Source organism: Terrapene carolina, unplaced genomic scaffold, assembly GCF_002925995.2.
Source record: "Terrapene carolina triunguis isolate 2854851 unplaced genomic scaffold, T_m_triunguis-2.0 Scaffold93, whole genome shotgun sequence".
NCBI lineage: Eukaryota > Metazoa > Chordata > Testudines > Emydidae > Terrapene > Terrapene triunguis.
Genome location: NW_020664444.1, coordinates 2914526 through 2938848, shown reverse-complemented (window position 1 = coordinate 2938848; position 24323 = coordinate 2914526). Strand labels below are relative to the sequence as shown.

General features: G+C 57.0%; 1 protein-coding gene across 2 annotated transcripts in view; it reads right to left on the bottom strand.

Annotated features, from left to right (window-relative positions):
• Window positions 1–8824: 8824 nt before the first annotated feature.
• LOC112115362 (hexosaminidase D-like) overlaps window positions 8825–24323 on the bottom strand; it is a 30604-nt gene continuing 15105 nt past the window's right edge. For both annotated transcript variants that reach the window (XM_029911237.1, XM_029911236.1), the window contains exons 7-15: window positions 22659–22823; window positions 21217–21400; window positions 20476–20547; window positions 19623–19827; window positions 18549–18631; window positions 16277–16355; window positions 14048–14149; window positions 12793–12882; window positions 8825–11499 (exon numbers count right to left, since the gene is read on the bottom strand). In XM_029911237.1, the coding sequence (XP_029767097.1) occupies window positions 11316–11499; window positions 12793–12882; window positions 14048–14149; window positions 16277–16355; window positions 18549–18631; window positions 19623–19827; window positions 20476–20547; window positions 21217–21400; window positions 22659–22823 (1164 nt within the window). In that variant the 3' untranslated portion in view covers window positions 8825–11315. The remainder of the gene's footprint in view (window positions 11500–12792; window positions 12883–14047; window positions 14150–16276; window positions 16356–18548; window positions 18632–19622; window positions 19828–20475; window positions 20548–21216; window positions 21401–22658; window positions 22824–24323) is intronic.

Here is a 24323-nt window from a genome sequence, read left to right as displayed (position 1 = left end):
GGTTCAGCTGTGTCACCAGCCTTGGCCACTGTGGTAGGAGCACCAGTGAGCTGATGCCTGGGACCCCCCTTCCTTGACTGAGCTGGTAGGATGCTTAGTGAGCTCCGCTCACTAGGCACCATCATCCCAGGCTCAGCTGGTAGGTGCTACAATTCCTTGGGCTCGCACAGCTTCCGTAATGGGATGGGAGCTAAACCTGGCTCAGCTGGGTCTGGGAGTTGCCCGGTGCCGGGCCTGGCTGTCGCCCCGCTCCCCAGGCATCGCCTGAAATACAGCAGAGAAACAGCCTCACAGCAGCTATTCAGCAAGAGCAAACGCTCCAGCAGCCCAGCTAATGCTCGATAAACAACGGAGCAGTAATTACGGAGGGGAGCCAGCCCTGGCTCTGTGCTGCAGAAATCCCAGCTGGGCACAGAGCACCACCGGTTATGCCCTCTGCGGCTGGGGCAAAGGGAGGGAGCGAGGAGGATGGACGGAAGGGGCAGGCCAGGGGGTGGGGGGATTCTCTTTCACATGCTCTTTCCCAGGGTGAATCAGACTGTGGACACAGAGGGATTCTGCTGGGTAACTTGCCTGGTTCTGGTGCCAGCCTGGCCTGTGAACTGACAATCCCACGATTGTCAGGGACTCCGACTGGGGGCTGGCTGCCCACCGAGGCCAGATCCTGAGTGCAGGGTTAAATTCAATGGACAGACTACACTCCATTGGGTTGGAAAGACCCTGGCTGGACCTCTTCTCTCCCCTGCTCCCATGGGTGGAGTTATTTCATGGCCCCAAACCAACCCCACCCCTGGGCTCTCTCTGCTACCCGCCACCCCACACCACCCTGCACTAGTGCTGAGCAGACCCCTCAGGATGTTTTTCCTACTGTTTAACCGGGATTGGGCTTGCAGCCGTTTCACCCCCTCCTTTCTCCTGTGCCCTTGCTGCTTCGTCAGAGTGAGCAGCCCCTGTTCTCTTTAGGCCATTGCTCACCAAGCTGAAGTCAGTGGGGTTGTGCCAGGGTAACTTGGCTCAGTAACTGGTCTCCCGCACGCATCCGTTCTCCCCGCTGAACTGAGCCAGTTATTGTTTTAAAGTGTGTTCCAAACCTTCCTGCATGGTTGTGGCTCCCCTCCCAGCTCCCTCCTGGGCCGGGCGGTCTAAACAAAACCAAAACTGACTGTACTGAGGCCGAACCCAGGCCAAGCCGAGAGGGAGTCTGGAGTGAGCGAGACAGGGGGGAGATCATTTATGTCATGCCCATAATTTGTGGGTCACTGAATGTAAGAAATGACACGTCTGCTCCCAGATCCTCCAGGCGCTGCTGGAAATCAAGCGTTTCCTCAAGAACCCATTGGATGGGGATACCACGAGGGAACCACTGCTCCGGACATGGTCATATCAAACTGGGCCTGTCCTTTTATAAACCCTGACATCAACAGAAAGCTCTTAACAATTAACAGGGAGAGACTGTGGGACAGCGGGCAGAGCACTAGACTGGGACTCAGGAGCCCTGGATTATATTGCCGGCTCTGCCAGTGACCTCAGGCGAGGCCCATGCCCTCTCTGTGCTTGTTTCCCCTCCCCTTCTTTGTGTGATTAATCTATTTAGACTGTAGCCTGTTTGAGAGCAGGACTGTCTCTTACTAGGGCCCCCATCCTCCAGGTATTTGGGATCCTAACGGCCATTGATTTCCCGTGCTCAATGGATAGTAGGAGCCTAAATCCCTTGGAGAATCTGGGCCTGTCTGTCTGTACAGCACCTGACACAAGAGGGCCCTGATCTTGGCTGGGGCCCTCAGGCACTACTCTAACCTTAATCATAATTTTAACAAAGAAAACGTGAACATTTTAAACAAAAGCCATCACGCTGGAGTGGGTGAAAGCTAAACACTGAGCATCGAGAAGCTGAACGTGAAAGCCACGAAGCAGAACTGAAAGGGCCTATAAGTAACAGCGAAACTGACTTACAGCGTTTCCCTTTGCAGAAGGTGAGCGAGATGTACAATTAACAGAATAAATAATGGCAGGACGGGGGAACCTGGATTTTAGATATTCGTTCACTTCTAACAATCCAAGGTGTCAGAAGCTGGGAATGGGCGACGGGATGGATCATTTGATGATTACTTGTTCTGTTCATCCCCTCTGGGGCACCTGGCATTGGCCAAAGTTGGAAGACAGGATACTGGGCTAGCTGGACCTTTAGTCTGACCCAGTCAGGCGGTTCTTATGTTCTTAAGGTGGTTTTAGTAACATGGATAACAAAATGTGCTTGGTCCCAATACAGGAGTTGTTAGCTGACAATGTGCCTTAAAATACAAATCAGAAATTCATTATAATATTTATTCCACCTCAAAGCTAGATAAATACCAGGGAAGGAGGCTGCCCTTATGGAAAGGAAGCAGAGCACATACTGGGTGGGAAGTGTGCCCAGTGCATGGATTATAGATTAAAAGTAGACGAAGGCGGACTAAAGAGGGTTCATTTTCCGTTAGGACATGTTTTTAGTAACATTTGAAATATGAAAATTCACTCCTCATTATCCTGTTTCCTCTGTCTCACACTATGATCGGAGGCTGTTTGAGCGCCAGCTGGCATTTCAGGCTGTAGTCTGGCTTTCACGCGGCAGGCTTTAATGGGACACACAGCACGTTCCTCCGCGTTGTTAGATACACCTTGCATTACTGGAACAGAAAGAACGCTAATGTTCTCGTTGCCTTTCCCCAGCGATGCTGTGCCACTGGGAGCACATCACTCTCCCAGGCTGGCCAGTTTCACCTTCCCATGCACCAGCCCAGCACTGCTTTTGGGTCTGGGCGCTGACGCCTCAGAAGGCAGCTTGCATATTGGCCTGTTTTCACTGACAGGTAAACAAATCATGAAAACCTTTCTCTCCAGCTCACATTTGCACACTTCCAAGTGCCACCTCTAGCCTAGCCGGCCGTATCCCTTCCACGGTTAGCAGTTGCACATGGCTTTGGTTTAGATGCTAGCCGTCTCTCCCAGGAAGAGATTTCCAGCAACAAGATTCATGCTTAAAGGGAAATTTTGCCCACTGGGCTCAGCACAGTGAGTGGGCGAGTCTCTGACCGCTTCCCACCTGGGAATGGAATTTGTGATCCTACTTGTTCCATCCGAACCCCCAGCTCCAGGTGATCATTTTGCTGGGAAGCAATAGCTTAGACAATGCTGGCAGGGTGGGGAGCCTAGATTTAGGGGCAAGCGACCACCTGGGGTGCTGGGCTTGGGTTGTTAGCCACAAAAGGGAAAATAGAATGTTTGAAGTAAAATGTTCCCGGCGTTCTGGGTGTGGATTCATTTTAACATGAACCTCCTAGAATGTTCTGGACCTTCGTAGAATCTCATGGAACCTTCCAGACTTTCTGAGAATGACATTTTCCTCGAACCTCCTGGAACGTTGTCAGCCAGGCCCTCGCGGGTATACCAGAGGTGGGGTGTTGCCAGTCAGTCAAGGAAATGAGCTACAAATGCAATTAAAAAAAATATAAAGTATTCAAAAGTTTAACAAATTGAGGGTGGTGGGAACGAAGATGCTCCTCGCCTGGGGCGCCATTTGGTCTAGGGCCAGCCCTGAGCATCACAGATTGAATGTGAGAATTTCAGACCTAATCAGTCTCCTCCATCTCCCTGGGGCCTCTGCTCCCTGGCACCAGCCCTCAACAACCGGTCCTGCTCTTGTGGGGTGGTGACAGATGCATTTGACTGGAAACCCATCTCCCTTTGGCTTTAACAACCAGAGCAAGGCCGTGACCGTTTGCATTTCCAACACCATGATCTCGTGTCAGCAGGACGCAGAGCTGGCATAAGCAACGGGATTTTTAGGGGCAATGGGGGTGGCTCTGACTCGGCAACTGACGAGCCAGCCCAGCCTCTGCAGCACCGGGGTAGGAGCAGGAGGCAGTTGCCCGGCCCCATCTTAAGGCAGCTTGGGGGCCTGCAACTCATAAGGGACGGACTCTCTTAACATAGGGCTCCCCCCACCCCCAGGCGCTACTCCCAGCTTTGAGCGTGGAGGGCAAGGCTGGGGCGCTGACCCTCTGTTGCGATGGCACAGCGATGGAGCGATAGAAAAGCACACGGCAGGCTCTGTCCCCCTCCATCTGCAGCTGGGGGACGACGTGAAGGGCCGGTTCATGCACTGCGAGGGGATCGGACAATCCTCTGTGATGCACTATGGGGGTGATGCTCAGAGGGGCCCAGCCCCTCAGCTGAAATCAGCAGGACCGACGCGTGCTCAGCACCTTGGGAAGTTAGGCTCTGTCTGTGCACATCCTGCCAGTGCCAGCCGAACTGGCACAACCATGGCTGAGGTCTGCTAACCCCCCCCCCCCCCCCCAGCAGCCTTTTCTAACTCACATGTACAGTTCCTAGCAATACCAATGGAGATGGGCACATGGACGTCTGCCCCCTGCCCCCACTGGGCAGAGCCGAAATCCAGCTAGTTCCCAGCATATTAGAGAACAAGGAAAAAGCTTAAGCAGCAGAAACTGGTGGCAGAGCCTTGTTTATTCAGCTCCCAACCTCAGCTGGCCGGTTTTAAACAGGCTCCTCCCTCTTTAGCTGCAGAATGCAGATTTCCATCCTAGCCCTGGCATGCTGTTGTCCTTAAAGGGCCAGGACAGCTGGAAGAGGGCACAGGCCTGGGTGTATGGGGCATTTCACACGCTCAGCAAAGCAGGCGCTTGGAGCAGGTGTGCTGCGTCGAGTCCTCTTCCTGCTGTGGTTGTCACTTCTGCTGCCTCCTTCAGCCCACCGCTGTGCACGGCGGGAACGCTGAACGGCTCCGAGGGCAAGGGGAACAAGGAGACCACTCACAAGGGGGCTGTGTCCCTGGATTAGCACCTCACTCCATTGCCAGCTGCAGCAATGCCTCTGTTCTGCTATCCACATGCTTGATGCAAACAGCTCCTGGCAGTGCTTCCAGGGCTGAATGGCCGCTGGCCTTAGATGGGGAATATCTGCCTCCTTCCTTCTTCGACCCCTGGACCCCTCCATCCCATGCAAAGCTGCCCTTGGCCCCTTTTCTTACAGTCAGCTACTTCCAGCAGCATCCCTGGGTCACAGGCCAGAGCTAGAGACACGGTCAGGTTTTCATTGCTCAGTTGCACATCACTTGACACGTCCTGCTCCGCTCCAAACCCTGCATCCTGCAGCAGGGCGGGAGCTGTATCAGCTCAAGCAGATCTCAGGGCCATTGCACGGAGGGCAGGAATCAGGCGTGATTCCGTGCGATCTCCTTCTCTCCAGGTTCTCGGGAAGAGACTGAAATGTTCCAAGCAACAGCAGCAGCAGCTGATGACTGGAACATCTCACCTTTCCCTGCTACCCACACCTAGACATACATGCACAATACGGGCCCCAGTCCTGTCCTGACAACTCCCACTGATGGCAAGGAAAGACCCTCGGCAGAGGCTGCCTGTGTGATCAATGGGAGTATATGCGGTGTATAGCAGGACTCCTATTTCTTTTGTCCTTTGCAGCCCCCAGTCACTTGAAAGCGCTCTCCAGCCCTGCTCTCTCCAAGTGCACCTCACTGGAGCAGCTGTGCCCTGCTCCAGCACAATCAAAGTCACCTTTGTTTTGGATCCTCCACTCAGCTGGTTTCAGAAACATCCCAACATCCGCACTGTTACCTACAACAAAAGACAAACCTCCCGGCTACTCTGTGTATGCGATGCAGGGCTTTGTAAAACCCGCACAGGTTAGGCCGTTCTGCGGGAATCTTCATTTCCAGCCCTAAGCTGCCAGGCACGGATGCTGGGAGCTGTTAGAGGGCTTCCTCCTCCCCAGAAGCAGCTGCATTTCAGTGATGATGCAATCGCTGACCACAGGCTGGGATCCTCCTGACCCAAGAGCTAGGGTTTGTTTGCAACCCATTCTAGCGTTATCCCCTAGACTGGAACTCACTTACAACCTCTCTCTCATTAAATACATTGGTTGTACATTTTCTCTCACCCAGCCCAGGGCTTTGACTGAGTTGATGCGCTTGTTAACTCCAGCCACGATACCAAGCAGCGGGTTCGGTCTCTTTAGAGGAGCAGCAAAGCGAATTACGTCTGAGAGTGTTCCAGGAGAGGCCGTTTTGGGGAAGTTTGGGATGAGGGGTGTTGGGGTCATTCTGCACACAGTAACTGGGTGGTGGAAGCTGGAGGGGGGGCACCTGCCTGGCTGTTGGCTACAGGCAGAGCAAGCACATGGCAAATTCTCACCAGCGCCATTGAGTGTGAGAAGAGAGACCGGGCTCTGCTCCCCACATGGCAGGATCCCACAGCCGTGGTACCCGCCTAGCACTAAGCAGAGAAGGACTCCGCCTCCTTACAGGCCTCCAGGGCCACGGATCCAGGTCAGCATCTCCCCTGTCCTGCTTATTCGCCGTTCCCAGCCCAGCAGCAAAGGCAGGGCCGGCAAGCCGGGGCAGGCTGGTGCCATGGGCTGCAGGCAGCTCATCCAGCTCACCCCTGCCTTGGCCTTGCCCGGAATACGCAGCAGTCGAGGGGGTTGGAAGCACGTCGGCAGAGAGCCTGGAGCTCAGGGGGCTCCCTCGCTGCTGTTACAGACCTGTTCAGTGCCCAGAACTGACCCACAGCAATCCGCTGCCCTCCTCCACCTCCCCCAAAGAGGGGGCTGGGGAATTAGAGCCTTGGGTTCCCATTTCATCCAGAGTACAGTCGTTCTGGAGCAAGGGCTGCTCTCTCCTGCCCCCAGGTGCCAAGCAGGGATGATAAACCGGGAGCGCTCTCCTTGTGACCTTGCCCCAGAGTGCCCCCAGCTCCCCCCCCCCCACTCCTGGCTGCAGCTGTTAAGGCCTGATTCTGCCCTGGGCTGGATTGGCACATCCCTCCCGTCTTCCTAGTGTTGCTGTTGGATATGTCCCCTGGACCCAGAGGCAGGGCAGGCTGCCCTTGGAAGGGATTCCCTGCCCGAGAGACGGTTCTCTCCCCAGAGACAATGACGGTTCCCTCAGCACGGAGGCCTGCACGGCCCAGAGTAATAAAGATCTGGCTGGTTTTTGCAGCCCAGGCCTTTAAACAAAGCTACACCTATCTCTGCCTCTGGGCGCTTCAACTAAGCAGGGCTCAGGCATCACGGGGAGGAGAGCGAGCTAAAGCCCACAGGCCAGCGGACAGTGGCTGGGCCTCTCGCTTCCTACACCCTGATGTGCTGTCAGCCAGGATAGCGAGCGCTGCAGGGAGCCTAGAGACCCTGATCTACTGCCCCCCCCTTTAAATAGGGGCTTTTCTGCACCCCCTCACCCCAAGAAGAAACCCCTCCACCCATTCTCTCTAGAGCCAATTCTGCTGATGGCATTAGCACATGCCGGGCTTTGCAAACAGCCTCGTGGCTCAGCCCGGTGCTCCCCACTCCAGGTCACACATCCGCTCTGGGGCACCACAGGCATCCCCGGAGCAGCGCCCGAGGCCGGCTCAATCCCAGGAGCACCCCAGTGTTCTCACGGCGCAGGCAGGAGGCAGCGCCCGAGCAGCCAGACCGCCAGACTCCAAAGAGACGGATACGAAGCGCCTGGTCCAGCCAGGAGAGCAGTGGCTGCGTGTCGGCGCCGACACGTCCCACGCTTTGCCAGGCGGCCACGCCGCGGCTTTTCCAAGCTCCCCTTGCGCCGCGGGCACCTGGGAAGCACCTTGCTGGCGTCCATGGAGAGAGAACAGCGCCACCTCTTGGCTGAAAAATCCATCCAGCTCATGCACCCAAGGCTTGCAGCTTCCCGGGGGGCAGGAGCAGTGGGGCTGGAACTAGGGGCACACCCCCTGGCTTCATGTTGTAACAAACACCAAATAGATGGTTTCCATCCGCAGCACCCCTGGACCGGAGCTGTGTGAAGCATGTCAGCAGGGAACAGCTTCAGCTGCACATGGGCTGAGCAGGCGGGCTGGGGGGAGCCTCCCCCATTCACAGTTAGAGGGGGCTGCTGGAAGGGCTCCTGGACGTGATGAACAAATAGATGTGCTGGGTCAGAGACAGGCAAAGCCTGGGCAGGTGCAGGGCAAGTGTATCATACTTCTACTAACACCCCTCAATCCTGGCCTGCAACTCCCCTGCTATCCCAGCCCTGGGCTCCCCCCAACTACGCCAGTGCCCCTCAATCCCGACCCACAGCCCCGGACTCCCCCCCCAGCTCTGCCATTGCCCCTCAATCCTGACCCACAGCCCGCTGCTACCTCAGCCCTGGGCTCCTCACCCCCAGCTCTGCCAGTGCCCCTCAATCCTGACCCACAGCCCGCTGCTAGCCCAGCCTCCACCCATAACTCTGCTGCCGACGCACCTTTTGCTGTTCCAGGATCCCCGTGCACAGCTCCCATCCATGACAGCAGCATCTACAGACAGTCTGACCCTGGGCCTGGAGACTGCCACTCCTGGCCAATAGCATGGGAGTTGTCTGGTGGACCAGAGCAGTGTCCGTCGATGCTGCAATCAGAGAGGTGATTGCAGCACATGGGGACGCACTAACTCAATTACAGATGGCTTAGGGGAGCACCAGAGCAGCAAAGCCTCAGCAGCACAAGTTCAAGCCCACCTGGGACCCCGCGTACCCACTCGGGTGGCTAGGTTGTGCTGAAGTCCACGCGGTCGCCCTTTCCCACCCTTTCAGCCTGCAGCCAAACTGGGGTTTGAACCAAGGCTCCCCTGGGAGAACTGCCTGTTTAGCACTAACCCGCTGCCCCGTCCGCAGCCCAGGCACTGTTCCCAGAGAGAAGGAAGCGGCCCGGAGGGGGCAGTAGAATCGGTAAGAGGGACTCTGGCCACAAGTGACCATTTGCTGAGTTTCTTAGGAAAATACTTTATTGTGGAAGTCGGTATTACATGAGCTTTCTATACAGTACAAAAACAAATTAGGCTCAATATATTAAACCAAATAGATCCACTGGCAAACGGGAGTCCTCTCCATGTAGTCATGGGACCCAAGTGTCACTCACTGTATTACAGCAACATCAGCTAGTGCAGAGACAGCGGCAGTGCGAGAGAAGCCTGGGTTATTGCACAGTGTCTGCCACCTTCCCTGGGGAAATGAAACATCCCGCTGTACTACAGCCCACAGCGAGAACCTGCGAGGGACCCCAGCCCTGTGACTGGGGGGGAGGGGGGGAGGACACCATACATCGCACACTTCACTTTGGATTGTAACCCCATTGCTTGCAATAAGTTCAGATGTTTGAGATCAGGGTCTCCCACCCTGGACTTGCCTTTTACTCCCCAGATCAGAAGCCACCAGAGTCTCCTGCCCTCTCAGATGGAACCGATATTAATACGGCTGCTTGCACAGACTGCTGTTACACCGAGTTACTGCACATTAATTAGGCCAAAACATTGGCTCTTGCACCGGCATCAGTGTTACCACAGTCTGGGGAAGCATCTGCATCCAGCGCTGCTGAGGAACCAGCAGGGGGAGCTCACACATTGGGTTTTTGTCAGTCCCACCAATGCAGCGAGAACTCCCAGCTCCAGGTGGATTTAGAGCCCACAGGCCAGCCCCCAGTCCCTGTCCACAGGCCGACCCCCAGCATGTTCTGAGTTCTCCGATACCCATTAGTGTCTCTAATTTGTGTCCCGCTGTAAGGCCCAGGGTCTGTCACCATCCTCCTGATCTGGGGCATTTATTTGCCAAAACAGGACCCTGCCCCCTGCACGCCTGTTTGGCAGCATTGTCCCTGGAGGAGCCTCCTAAAGCAGGAATCATTCAGCATTTGCCTAACCCTTCCCCAGACTGCAGTGGACAATAACACTCACAACATTTCCCGGGGTCCTGCACGGGGGAGCCCTGGTGCAGAAGAGCAGCGGCTCTCCTCAGGGACTCGCTTGGCATGTTAAGATCCACATCTCCAGAAGGAAACAGATCGTGGGCATCAGATCTTAGTGTCCAAAATAGATACCACCAGCTCAGGTTAGGTCTACACTGCAATCGGAGGAGCCACTGCAGCTCAGGCAGGATTATGGGAATTCGCTTTGACCTCGCTAGTGAGGCCACGGCAGCATGGCTTCCGCACAGGCTGTACACGCCGGTCCAGACTGCTGGCTACGTACTCACGTTGCTAGCCCACCTCATTGCAGCTTCACTGCTGCTTTTAGCCACGCTCGCTAGATTAGAGCCCGAGCTCCAATGACACCTCTGACTGCAGTGCAGACAAACGCTAAGGGTGAGTTTTCAGCAGCGCTCGCTGTGGGACTCTGCACCTGCTGCAGTCAGGGGATGTTTTACCAGCGACTCGGCTGGCAGGAGCGAGGCCAGCTCCAAGCCCGTTGGAAAGCCCTGCTCCAAACAGCCCGAAGCCTAAGCAAGTCATCTCCAGAATTCACCATTGCTACGGGGCCAGTGTGGACTAGACAGCGCCCCCATTACCTCGCTGGCATGGAGGGCACAGATTCACCGATTTTCAATGGGTCACCAATCTGTAACTAGTGCAAAGAGCACAAGACCTCGTGTGACACCCGCTCCCCAGCCTACACTCAGGGCGCTGCTCTTCCCCAAGTGGCCGGAGTGTCGGCAGAGACCCAGCTCCCCCACAAGGCTGCCCACGAGGAGAGGCTCCATCTCATGCAGTTCCATTCAGACACACCAGCACTTTGGGTCACCAGGAGGCGGATGGGGGTCTCAGTCCCAAACGAGCTGGTCGCCGCAGGGAGAGCTTTCCCGGGAAGGCCCAAACATCTCCCCTTGTTACGGCTTTGTGGAGCGCCAGGCTGGGGACAGACCCACCCCGGGCCCCTCGAGGAAGGTGGGCACGGCTTTCCTACCTGGTCCCACGAAGAAGAGGGATCCGCGGAGCAGGTCTGCGCTGCCAGAGCCATGGGCTCCCCGACGAGCGTGGATGGGGGCTGAAAGGCAAGCCAGCCCCATCCCACCTCTCCTGGGGGAGCCGCAGTGACGGCATGATCCTGGGCACGCAGGGACAGGGCACTGCTCTGAGGCTGGAGAACTCATTGCGGCCACAGGGCTCACAGCTCAGATGGCCAGCGACTCGCTGGCTGCACCTCTGTCTGGGTTGGCCTGCTCAGAGCCACTGCAGCGCCAAGCCCAAGATATTAACAGCTGCCCAATCCCAGAGGCTCCCCATGGCCTCGTTCATGCTTTTCAAGATGCTTTTAGGGACTAGTGGGAAGAGGGGTTGGAACAGAGAGGTCCAGTGGCCACCTCTGCAGAGAGGGAGCCAGGAAACAAGACTGGCCTGGGGGTTGCTAATGGACTACGACGCGGGGAAATAAGCTCCGGCCAGAGTCCCCACGTTCCCGGCAGCTCAAGCTCACTGTGCGGTGAAATTGGGCTCCTCACTGCAGCGAGCCAGCCTGGGCTCCCGCCCCTACAGGGCCTTGGGCTTGGCGTTCAGGCGGATGATCTCCCTGTAGTCCCGGACGAACTCCCGCAGCCGGTCCATGTAGGGATTGACGTTCTCCTCCATCCACTCCTCCACCGTGTCGGGGAAGTAGATGCTCTCCAGCTGGGAGCGGAAGTTCTGGATGAAGTTCTCCCAGTCCTCGTGGACCCTGGCGGCAGAAGGCGGCAGCGCGTCAGAGCCTGGAGCCTGCGGCGTTTGCAGGGGTGCAGGCTGATTAACAACCATTACCCCGGGGCTCGTCGCCATGGGACTCTGAGTGAGTCAGAGGGGCACCATCGACCAGACAAACCCCACAGCATCGCACCTATCACCAGCCAAGCGCCTGTCATGGAAAGATCTCCCCATGGACTTAGGCTCTGCTCTGCACAGCGCTCCGGGTACAGGTGAAAGGCTCCGTTCTATGAGCTCCTCCCAACACCCCCCAGCCACGGGGACAGAGTCCTTTCAACATAGCAGGGGTGGGCAACTGCATCGCCATGGCGACCGGCGGGGGCTCCGGGGCAGGCCCAGACCCCAACACTCTTTTGGAAGTTGATGGTGCCCCATAAGGCCCACAAGACCCCTGGGTGGAAGGCCCTCCTCCTCCTCCCTGCTTTACAGAGGGGCAGCCGAGCCCAGGGGGGGCAGGGGTTGGTCCAAAGTCACTTGGGAAGCTTAGAGCAGAGCCAGGCCTAGGACCCCGGTCTCAGCTCCCAGCCCAGCCCTCCTCCCATCATTTTAGAACGAACTGCCTGGTATGTAACCGGCCCCCGCCCCACCGGCCCCAGGAAGGCAGAACGGGGCTTTGTGGGAGTGTCACCTGCCGACACGTCATTGCCACGTCAAGAGACCCAGGGACCTCTAGCGGCTGGGAAGAGGCCACTGGCCCCTGGCCACAGGAGAGTAGCAGACCACTGCTGTGAGCACTGCTCTGGGAGCCCCTGGGCCCTGACAACACTCAGCGGCCAGGATTCAGCTCAAGTTAGGGCTGCCGCTTTGGATGTGACCTCCCCAAAGGGGCTGAGGGAAGCTGCCCCTTCCCCCCGCAGACAGAGAGAAGGGTTGGGGGGGGAGGGATCAAGGTTCAGGCTTGTGAGAGACCAACCCTGGCTCTCAGCAACACAGGCAACTTGGTTTGGGCACTGCCTTCCCAGGGCACATGGCGCTCCCTCCCTGCATGCCCTCCCCAGGGCTGGCCCATACTGCTCCTCTCAGCTCCATGCCCCGCGGAGGTTCACACAGGGCTGAGTTCAGATTCCTGCTCGGTGGGGACCTTGCGGGCGGAGGCCTCGCTCGTGGCACAAGGCCTTCACTCCGCCTCGGAGAAGAGCCCCGGGAAGGCGAGCGCTCGCTTCCGTTCCCCTTCCCAGGAGCCCATCACAAGAGACTCCGCCAGGCCCACCCAGCGGTACGACTCCCGCCTACCCCACCCCCAAGAGCAGACCAAGGGAGCCCCACGTACTTCAACACCTTGGTGCCGAAGTTCTCCAGGTTGCGCGGGTTACCGAACTGGTGCTTCCTGTGGTACGGGCTGAACCAGCCCTTGATGGCGCTGACGTGAGAGACAGACAAATGGACCCCACCCCAGAAACACCAGGTTAGTTGTTTTGTAACTACGCCTCTCCCCCTAGCAGGTCTCGCCAGCGACAGCTAACCCCGGTGGGGGAGCCCCATAACAAAATCGCCAAAGAACTGGACTACGGGCAGGCCTGGCAGCAACATCTCTACTTGAGAGTTGTCCAACACTTTCCACTTGCTTATAACTTTGCCAAACACTAGCTTCTTTGGGCCAAAGTTTCCCATGCCAGGCGTCTGCCTTAGGCTGAGTTTTTATGTTAAAGTTTTAGTGAAAAGGGTTCAGCTGTTTGTAGTACGTGATTAGGGAAAAATACGTTAAACCGGGTTAAAAAATAATAATCTGACCACCTTTTTCCTTGAGAAGCTCCAGCACCCCCATGCTTTGGGGCAGGGATTTGAAATGTGGCAGGGGTGTTGCCCTGGTGTCAGGGCGGTGCCTTTTGCCATTCCTGTGGAAAAACTACCCAAATTTGGCCAAATTATAAGCCTATGAAAAAATAAAATCATCTCAGTTTGCACATGCTCGGTAGAGACTTGTTCGAGTTTGGCAGCTACATTCTCCAAAGCTTCCATCTGTACTGAGCATGCTCCATCCCCACACAGCTCCTAGTGCAACTGGACTGTACATGCACTATCCCCACCGCGCACCCGAGCATGCCCCGTCCTGAGGCTGCAGGGGCTTAGCAGGACTTTCCCTGAAATTGCTCCCCACGGCGGCTGGGGGAGGCCGTGGTGCTGGACACAAGCTGAGAGCAAGCAGCATGTCTCCCCCATGTGCCCAGGAGGAATAAGCCTGACTCGAATGCAGAGGAGGCTAGAGCTGGAGGGGCCAGGGTATGTGTGCATGCAGCGGAAAGGGGAGATTGGGACAAGGACCCTGAAGGGTGGAGGCTGGGCAGGAAGAGAGACTGAATGGAGCTGGGCCAGGAGCCTGGAAGGAGTCACTGATTCTGCACACCGCTGGACGAAAGCTAGACGTAGCAGAGCCCAGAAAGAAGCTCCAGTAACCGCCCCGCACCCAGACAATCCAACCCTTTGGGTTGGTTCCCAGCACCCAGACTCCAGCACTCCTAGACATGAGCCAGGAGACTAGGGTAGGGTACAGAGCCCCGCTTCCAGCCCCCACAGCACTCAGTTACCTTTCTTCCTCCAGGACTTTCGCAATGCTCTCTTTTAACTGGCCATTGATTTGCTCGACCATGCGATAGATTTCAGAGCCTGGAAATGCACCATTCCCTTCACTAGGAGAAACACACGGCAGGAGCAGACATGAGCCATGGGATAGTTACTAATACAACTAAGGAAGCAGATCCCCAAATCCCCATTTGCTCTCAGAGCTGGTACAGGGGACTTTCCATTTCATCCAGTCGCTGGTTAATGCGACCAACCTTTTTGGAACCAGAGGACACCCAGCTTCCTACTCCAAAGTGCTGGGCAGCCGCTATTTCATCCCCACCAAGCCTTTTTGGCTTGGGCCAATGGCTACAGAAAGTTGGCATTTAATTAATAAGGACGTGGGCAAGTTTCCAAGCAAGACAGGAAAGACGAGAGACCCCCCCAAAGGCCACCCATGACTTCCCCTAAGCTGTGTGTCACACAGCAGGTCCTGTTCTATGCCAGGGACTGGGTCATGATGTGGATAACAGGCTCAAATGGATGGGGAGAGACTAGATCCCACTAAGAGGACATGGACTGATAGACGAGAGGGATACCGGTTACACAGTTCTTACGGCAGATGTTTTAGGTTCGTAAAACAAAGGAGCTTGCCGTATTCTGGAGATAGTTCCTTTCTGGGTGCTGTCTGAGTTCCTCAGCTGCCCCCCCCAATCACCAGAGTGTCTGAGCACCTCAGTATCGGACGTATTTACCCACACAACACCCCGTGAGGCAGGCAGGGCTGTTGTCTCCATGGCATAAGTGGGAATGGCAGCACAGAGAGGCTAAGTGACTTGCCCAAGGTCACACAGGCGTCTATGGCAGAGCAGGGGAATGAAGCAGAGTCTCCCAAATCCCAGGCTACCTGTCTAACGACTGCACCCTCTGAATGCAAGAGAGTTCCTCCGCCCCCCCGGTGTTTTACCCGCTCGAGCAGGGGGTCTCAAACTGGGGGTCAGGACCCCTCAGGGGGTCACGAGGTTATTTCACGGGGGGTCGCGAGCTGTCAGCCTCCACCCCAAACCCTGCTTTGCCTCCAGCATTTATAATGGGGTTAAATATATAAAAATGTGTTGTTCATGTATAAGGGGGGTCGCACTCAGAGGCTTGCTGTGTGAAAGGGGTCACCAGTGCAGACGTTTGAGAACCCCTGCGCTAGAGAATCACAAGTGGCGTGGCTGGACTGATCCAGCCCCGGATGAGAAGCCTTTTGCCATCAGCTGGAGTTGTGGTCACACCAGGGAAGGAAGGATCCTCGGAGCCAGACGACTCCGTGGACTCAGAGTTTGGGTGTTAGGACGCAGCTGCTGGAACATCAGCACCAGGGCAGGACTTTCGATTATCTTGCCGTTAAGGAGCCTTTAGAGAGAATCTACACACAGGTGCTTGGATCCACCTCTGAGGCTTTCACAGACGATGCTTAGAGAAGTTATGAAGCACATTTTGCCAGAGCTTTGAAGGGCTACAGAGGCTGCTAGAAACGAACTGAACCACTAGCCCATTAGCCAGCAGCCACCACAAGACAAGGCGAGTAGCACCCCAGTGCAAGAAGGTGCTAACCGAGGGGTGCCTGGAGACCAGGTTCAAAGTGACGCCGGTCGCCTGCCCGCTGGACCGAGGCACCAAGCCTGTCGCAGGAGAGGGGCGGGGGAGATACATGGAGGCTGTTGGGGCGTAGGCATGAGATGCCTTCACGCCAAGCACCTGCTGCCGACGAGTCCAGTGGGCACGGAACCTGCCCGCTTCGGAGGAAGGGTCATCGCTATGGAAGCAGTGGCTAAAACAGAGGATTGGTGGGTTAGACAGAGAAGAAAGGCCTAGTGGTTAGGGCACTAGCTTGCAATGCAGGAGACCCAGACTCCCCGTGACATACCTGGAGCGGATCACTCAGTCTCTCTGTGCTGCCTGGCCCCATCCGTACAAGGGAGATACAGCCCTGCCCTGCCTCAGGGGGTGAGGTGCTCCACTACGGGGGGGGTCAGACAAATGCCTCAGACACACACACACACACACACACACACACACACACACACACGAGGTGCAGCGGGCTCCTGGGATGTGCTGGTACCACCCCACAAACAAGAGCCACCGGAAGGACTAGGACACAGCAGGCCGGCTGGGCTCCGTGACTGCTCAACACTGCCCAGGGGAAGCACTCGGATCCACAGGGGCCGGGCAGCAGCCCTGGGAACCGACGGGCCTGAGCAACGTACCACATGCTCTTCTCTAGATTGATGCTCTGGAAGCCCAACATGTCCAGGATTCTCTTTTTAGTTGCTTCAGTAAATCCACCTAGAGGGGGAGGAGACGACACACGGGTTAGCGGAAGGGGAGAGGACGGGCCAGTGCAGGCAGAAGAAGCCCTGAGAGGGAGTCTAAACTTCACCCAAGGGGGGCTGTACTGGCAGCTTGCTAGGAGCTCAAAGGGGGGCACCGTCATCTGTAGGTCATGTCTGCACGTGGAGCTGGGGGTGTGGTCCCCATCTGAGGAGACACACCCGCGGTAGCACCCATCCAGCCAGCGTGGTAAGGACAGCAGCGTAGCTGTAGGAGCGCAGGCAGCGGCGGGAGGAACCTGTCTGGAACCCCTGGGTCCGTGCTCGGGGTGGCCAGCCCCACTGACCACCGCAGGTCCACTATGCGTAGCGTGTGCCAGCTGAATGAGAGCTACGCGAGTACATCTCCATGGGCTGGGAGCTGCCCCCAGCGCCGAGGCTAGACGTACCCTTAGAGTGGCGAGCGGTCCCCCAACAGAGCATCCCAGCTGGCCAGCTCCTCCCCATCTCCCCACATGCCGGGGAAATGGGAGCCCGCAGGCACGTGGGCAGAGGCACTGTGGCTGTCCCCATTATAAAGGGAAAAACAAATACCCAGGAGAGCACTGCGAGCATCAAGCCACAAACAGGCCAAATGCACAGGACGGATATCGTACGGACTATGGAGGAACACCAGCTACTAGCCAACCCCAGCGCCTGCCAGGCATACCAACTTCCAGCACGGCCTCCCTAGGCATCTGAGGGCCTTTGGAACCCTAGACACTGCTAGCTTGTTCAAGGGGCTGTGTCTGGGGAACCCCTGGGTCAAATGACCTCACGTTTCCCCCACCAGCCCCCTCCCTGGTCCCGATGCGGCACAGCGATTCTGAAAGCAATCAGAGAATGCGTGGGGACGGTACAGCATTCTGAAACATCAGCTCTTGGACAGAAAGCTCTGCTCAACCTCATCTGGATTATAGTGTGTGTGCGCACGCATACCTCCACCCCAACCCCGCAGGAAGAGCATCTTGACTGTGATCACTTAATAAAAATAGCACGAAGGACCAAAATGCCCCCCAAAAGCTCAATACTATTTTACAGGCAACCGTTCCCCTCCTGGCTGCCAACATGCAGGTTCAAGGCCAAACCAGCTGCTTTTCCAGGACAAAATATTCACCCATCGGGGAAACAAACAGCACAACTGCATTGCTCACCTAGTGAGCAACACTCCTGGAGCGAGCAGTGTGCATGTATTTAGCAGGCAGGCTGGGCTGAGGCCACAGAAACACTCAGTATCTTGCCAGAGAACTGCACAATTCTGGTATTCCTCCTCCCACCACAGGAGCGCCAAGCATGGTGGGCTAGGTTAATCCCAGCGCTCTCTCCAATGCCCTGGGTGCTCCTGGGCAAGTCACGAAGGACTGGTCTACACACACTATTGGTACAGCTTTACCTAGATCGGTTTGAAACCTGGATAGTTAAAGCTGTACATCCCCCTAGTGTGGACAAATGGAGTTATGCTCCTAGGAAGGGTGCACAAAGCAGTAGAGCTCATTCCTGTAAGTTACGGGCGATGAGCTATACATTTTATTTTATATATATAAAATGTATAGCTCCATATAATGATAGAGGCTGAGTGATACGTCATTGATGCTGGTGGGTATGACAGCTGCCTTTCGTCCAGGATAAGTGTGGGAAGCAGCCAGAAAGCCAAGGAGACAGCCAGAAAAGCACTGGGAACGTGGCCCCAAGAGAGCTTTTAAAGCAGAGTGCTTGCTGGCAAGAGGCTGGGAGCTGTGAGTAAAGACACTGCCTCCTGTTCGATTCCTCCTGTGTCCAGGGACGCAGAACTGTGTGTCCAGCCTTTGTAAATATTGCAGAGAAACACCTGACTCCACCATCGATTTCGCCGCGCAACAAAAACAACCCACAAGATCTTGAACACTGGCCAACTGCTTGGGTCAAAAGGGGTAACTATAGAGCTCATACACCTCAATGAAACAGTTAAAAATTGGGCTAAACACAGTTTTTTGTACGAAGTCTTAGAGGAAGCCATACATTAAACCGCACAAGGGGTCAGTGGTAAACCCAGGAATAGAACCCAGGAGTCCTGACTCCTAGTCACCTGGTCTAATTGCTAGACCTTGCCGCCTCTCACATTAGAGGGCTGGGTTAATTCAGGCTTGCTGGCCCCACCCCGCACTGCATGCCCTGGCAGCGAGCCCCTCACCGTTCACCAGCGTCTGCAGACACATGGCCAGGGACGGGATCCCCACCGGCAGCAGCTCACACAGCACGGAGTAGTGGTCGTACCTGCGGGGACAGGAGAGCAGCACATGGTCACGCTGCGGAACCGCCTGCAGAACGGTGTCCCCAAACCATCACCCGATGCCAGCTGTTCTGCCATCTCCCCGTAGTCCCTTGGCATCGCACTGGGAGGCGGACGCACACACCGCAGCAGCGGACAGCCCCAGATCCTTCCACTGACGATCTGTAGGGTCCCTAAGCTGTCCTGACCCCCGCAGGAATCCTCAACTCCCACTGCCCCGAGGGACTCCTGCCAGCCCCGCAGCTATCCCTGCCCGTTTCTCGCCAGAGCTCCACGCCAGCTTCTGCTCGTCTGTGCTGCAAGCAGCCCCTCTGAGAGCCGTTCCAGCAGGCTGGCGCACCGGTGCTGCGGGGCGTAGCCACAGGCCAGAAGAGGAACATTCTGCAGCAGCCGGTGACTCTGCTGGGGACTGCACAGCCTGGGATTCGGGGTGGGTTTCTATCTAACCGGGGCAGGGCTCTCCCTATTCGAGTTCTGTCCAGTCCCCCCCGTGGCAGCTTTCACCCTTCCCCTCAGGAGAAGGAGCCGCCGGTGAAGGGATCCTCCTGCAGGCTCAGTCTGTTTTGCCCCATCTCTCCGGATGCCGTTGCCCCTAGTTCCCTACCCCTCTCCCCGCCTTGTGTCACCCGCCGTGACATGACCCCTCGCTTATTTCCAGACTGATAGACCCTCCCCTCAGCCACCCAGCCAAGCTGGGACGATTTCTGTCTCACTCCCCCATGACCTCCCTCCCTCCCCCCAGCTCACTAATCCTGTCTGAGGCTCTTCTCCAAGCTCCTGGCCGGTCGTCGGCGTCTTCCCACTCAGGGGTCGCCCCGGCCTGAAGGCAGCATTCCAGCTGAGGCCATGGCACAGCAGAGTGAGCAACGCCGGTGGCTGCTCTGGTCTCGCTCGCCCTCTCCCCATCCATTCCCCCGCCGGGGAGAGGTTCTCTGCAAGCCCAGAGGGACAGCCGTTCCCCCTGCCGCGCCTCACCTCTGCCACCCAGTGAGGGCAATTCCCTGGAACTTGATGAATGGGAACTTGGACATGGCCTGGATCACCTTCAGCCAGCTCAGGTGGTTTTTCAGGTGGTAATTTAAAGGGGTCCAGGCCTGCGCAGGGCCGGTGGTGCCTTTAAAGGCGCTCGCGAACCACACCGATTTGAAGCCACTGTCTGCGTACTTTGAAATAAACTTTCCTAGGAAAGAAGGAGATACCAAGATCAGCAAACAGCTGGAAAACATCTGCCAGCGCCAACACTGAGCTTCAACACAGCGCTCCCAAGGTGCTAACGCAGAGTGCCCCTGGCGGGGGTCAGCCACGGGCCCCACACAGACTCATCAGCACCGCTGTGTGGCTGGCAAGCTGAGGGGGGAGACGCACTGGTCCTCTTGCTGAGCCGTAGGCATGGGCACACGCACCAGCCCGAGAGCTGTTAACACAATTACCCACCTATCCGTTCGTCTGGTCTGGGGCCGGCAACAGGAGGCTGGCGGGTGGCTCAGAGGTTTGTTAGGCTCCATCGTAGATCCTACGCTACCTTTAAGTTACCCAGACTAGCAAAGAGTAAGAGGGTCTCCAGCTGGCAGTCCCTGGGCAGTGAAATAAAGGGACGCCGCCAATCTCCTAGGCACCAGGGGTCCCTGGCACAAAAGTCACAGTCACAACGGAGACAAAGTGAAGGACATCAGCAGGGCAGGACACAAAGGAAACGTGACCCTGATTTCCACGGAGCTGTCCCCAGCTTACACCAGGGCTCAACTTGGCCTTTAGCCGCCTGACATGCAATCAGGCAAGTCCCACAAAGCAGCTCACGGATGAAACCGTCACAGGCTCTGCCCCTTACCTGTCTGCTCCGTGTCAAAGTCTGGGGCGTAGAACCACAGCACCGGGGAGGCATGCTTCGCGATGCCAGATTCTGCAGGACAAAAAAACCCGGAGGAGAGAGAATGCAACAGCATCTCTGCCAATAGCTCCCGGGGAGGAGAGAGAAGGCTGCTGGGGAAACCCCCCCACACCTCATTCCACCAGCCCAGATCCCCCCTTACTCCCTACACGAAGAGTCGGGGTGACCGTGTGCAGGATACACAACTCCAAACTGCACTGATATAAGTGAGCCCTGAAGCATTCCGCACTATGGGCGGGAACCAGGGGTGCTGGAAGGGGGTGGGCAACAGGGGACCCTGGACCCATCACTATTAAAAGCAATGGGGGGAGGGGGCTCAGAGAAGTGAGCGGGGGCAGGGCCTCAAGGGAAGGGGCAGCGTGAAGGGCGGGGCCATGGTGGGCCTGTGCGCCCCCCCCCCACACACACTTTTTAGGGACCTTCCACTGCTCCTGGCAGGGACACCACCAAACCCCCAGGACACACTCTAGTCTCAGTGCTACACTTTCTCCCCTGCCCTGACTCCTCCCAGACAACACCGCTGGAGGTGGAGGGGCATTACAGGTGCCCTCCGGGCAGCTGGACCACCACAGCAGCATGAGGATGTGACTGGGATGCTGCTCCTGAGACATACGCAAGAGTCACCCTAGAAAATCCCCTACAACTAACTGCTCCTGGAGATGAGCACAAAGCCACCCTGACCTTGGATGGCTCCCACGCTGATCTTCCTCAGCATGTCGTCCCACATGAGGACTTGGAGTCCCTTGTACTGGTTCACGATGAAGTTCACAACCTCCTTGATGTGATTCAGGTACATCTTCCCCACGTCTCCATCGCTGCGGCTGATCCAGTTCTTGGAATCCATCCCTTCCCCTAGATGAAAGACCTGGATTTACCGGAAGGGAAACTATTGTTAAGATCAGAAGCTTACTAACCTCCGTAAACAGGCACTGAGTGAAGAGCGAGCAAGGTTTACGTCCTTCCTAGAGCGATGCACCCAGGGAGCAATGATGGGAAACCGCCCCCCTGCGCCAGACCCCTCCCCAGTGCAGCCCCACAGAGATCACGCCTCTCCTCAGTCCTACACAACAGCTACACGCAGCGACTAGGCGAAGCGGTCAGACGAGACGGACCCAAGTGCCAGCAACATGCGGAGGGGACACAGCTTCGCCACACACGACCATACCACGGTCGGTTGAGCCGGACTCCAGACAGACAGAGGAGATGACAGTGGCAGAGGAAAGCGCTCTGAAGAGCTTGTGGGCACAGTGCTGTCTCTTCTGGGTGAAGGATCACCCCCACAATGGGGCTCTCCCCAACAAGGCCAACGCTTGTCTGAGCAGCAGATAGACCTTTCTCGGGGCTGGTGCGAGACTGTTTAAACTAGCTTCCCAGGAGCGAAGGTGGGCACCTCCGACCAGCCTTGGAACACAGCTCGATTCTCCCCCACTAACCCCAAGCTCACACGCAGGCTGTGACAACTCAGCCCTTCACCCCTGCAGGGTGGGCAAATGGAGTTATAGGCACTTTACTGCTCATGGGACCTTTGCAGGATGCTTTGAAACACCAGGCCCCATCTGCTCTGCAAAGCCGTTAGAGAACCCAGGGGACACTGCGTAACATGCAAGAGTTTGTTCCCGTGTCCTTTGGCCAAAAATGTCACCTCCTCCCAACCCAGTGTCGGGCACCATAGAGCTGCTACCCTGCACCCCACAAGGGGCTGCATTTCACTGGTGCAGTATGCAGAGGGGGAAGCACTTTGTAGCGATCATAGCTTCTGTTTACAGACCCCAGAGCCTGCAATGAAGCCACTACAAGCTGCGCTCAGTGTGATGGAAGGTGGCGTAGCTCTGCAAACCTCTTCTCCAGATGTTTTGTTCCTCTTCCCTTCCCTCTACCCAGAGGGGCGGTCGTAAGCAACAGAGGCCATTGCACCTAGAATTGGCGATTGTCTAGTGTGTCCCTCCTTAGACCATTAGGCAGTAAGCTTGTCAAGGCAGGGGCAGTCGTTGTGTTAGTACAGCACCTAGCACAGCGGGGTCCCAATCTACAGTTGGGGCTATTGCAATACAAATGAGCCCTCCCCCCCCCCAAATAACTCCCAGAGCCGGCAGGGGGCGGAGAGGAGCCTCCCCAGCTCTTACCTCGTCGGCTCCGATGTGGATCCAGCTGGAGTGTCTGTGTTTGTCCATCACCTGCGACAGGATGCTCTTCAGCAGGGACAGGGTGTCTGGGACGTGGGGGTTGAGGCTGTTGGGGAAACGCTCGACCTCCCGCAGGTATCGGTACTTGTCGTGCTTCAGGATAAACTGTCACAAGGAAGTGTGTGAACCCAACGCAGCACAAACCGACCCCGCTGGACCCCGGGCAGGTCACGCTGCGCTTTGGAAAGAGAGCGGCTTGACTGCAAGGGAAAGGAGTAACTGGGAGGCAAGTCACGGGTCTGCTTTAAAGGGGCTCTGTCCAGCTAGAGTCATGCTGCGCACTGGGGGCCCGTGGGCCAGTAAGAGGGGGACCCCCCTGTCAGCACCGTCCGAGGGAGGTGTACCTGCTCCCCGTGGAATGCCCCGCGGGGGCTGAGCGCGCTGGTTCAGAGTCCACAGGAGCCTCCACCAGGCTCCCTGTCAAGACCTGTGCAAATACCAGTTGTTTACGAACAGGTGACGTGGTGGTGGAGCTCGGTCTGGAAGGAGCCAAGCTGGACCCATGGCTGGCGTCCTTGCCAGCTCCCACCCTGCCCCAGGGAGGCCTGCCTGAACAAGTCAGAGAGGAAGCTGCCTCCGTGCCTGGGAGGAAAGCCAGCATACAGCTACCTCCCCTTGGCGGCAGAGACCAACGCCAGCTTGTTGGGTTGATGAGACTGAGGTGGCAGGGTGAGGAGAGAGACCGAGACACCCTCAGAAGAAGCAGATTCCTCACTCAGCAACAGAGAGGGGAGCCAGACACTTGTGAGAGAAACCCAACAGCCACAGAAACAGCCCCTGGCTCAGTACAGCCAACGGGCATCGCGTGGGAGCCCGCAGGCAGCACTCGGTGTCTCACAGACTGTGGTCCTCACACGAGGGCCCTCTGGTGCGACGCTGGCAGGAGTAGCCCTGTTCCACAAGCGGGTTCCTAGCCCCACAGGTGGGCCTGGCACTTCAGACTTAGAATGACAGCTGGTCCCTGCAGGCAAGGAGACGTTTGCCTGTTCAGAGCCCCCCAAAAACCAATCTATAGCTAGCCCTCTTTAAATGCTTCCAATCAAGACACATAGCGAAGGGCAATGGACAGTCATCCTGCCTCCCCTGACAAAGGGAGAGTAACCTCGGGCGACAGCCTGCGAGCGCCCAGAACTCGCCTGGCTCCCTGAAAGACGGAGAGCTGCAAAGACCACAAACAAAACCCTGCACGAACAATCCCGAGGAGAGTGCCCCCCCAAGCAGGTCCCATCACAGGCCTTCCCCACCCCCATCTACTGCTGCAATGGGCTACATCCAGGGCCAAGCCACCCCGGGTCTGCAGTAATTGGTAAAGCCACACAGTGACGCCTGGGTGAGCCTGGGTTAAGCCAGAAAAGAACAGAGCTTTTCTGGGGAGAGCTCCGGAGGGGGGGGGGGGGCATGTCTGTGCCTGCCTGATGGGAGAGAGGAGGGAGATTCAGCTCTCTGCAGTGTTTGGTACCAGCCATGTCGGCACCTGGATCCACCGCACAACGCAGGGCCGGCTTTAAGCCGATTCGGCCGATTCCCCGGAATGGGGCCCCGCGCCTAAGAGGGCCCCACAACGCCCGGGGCTGCCGGCGGAGCGAAAAAAAAAAGCCGCGTCCT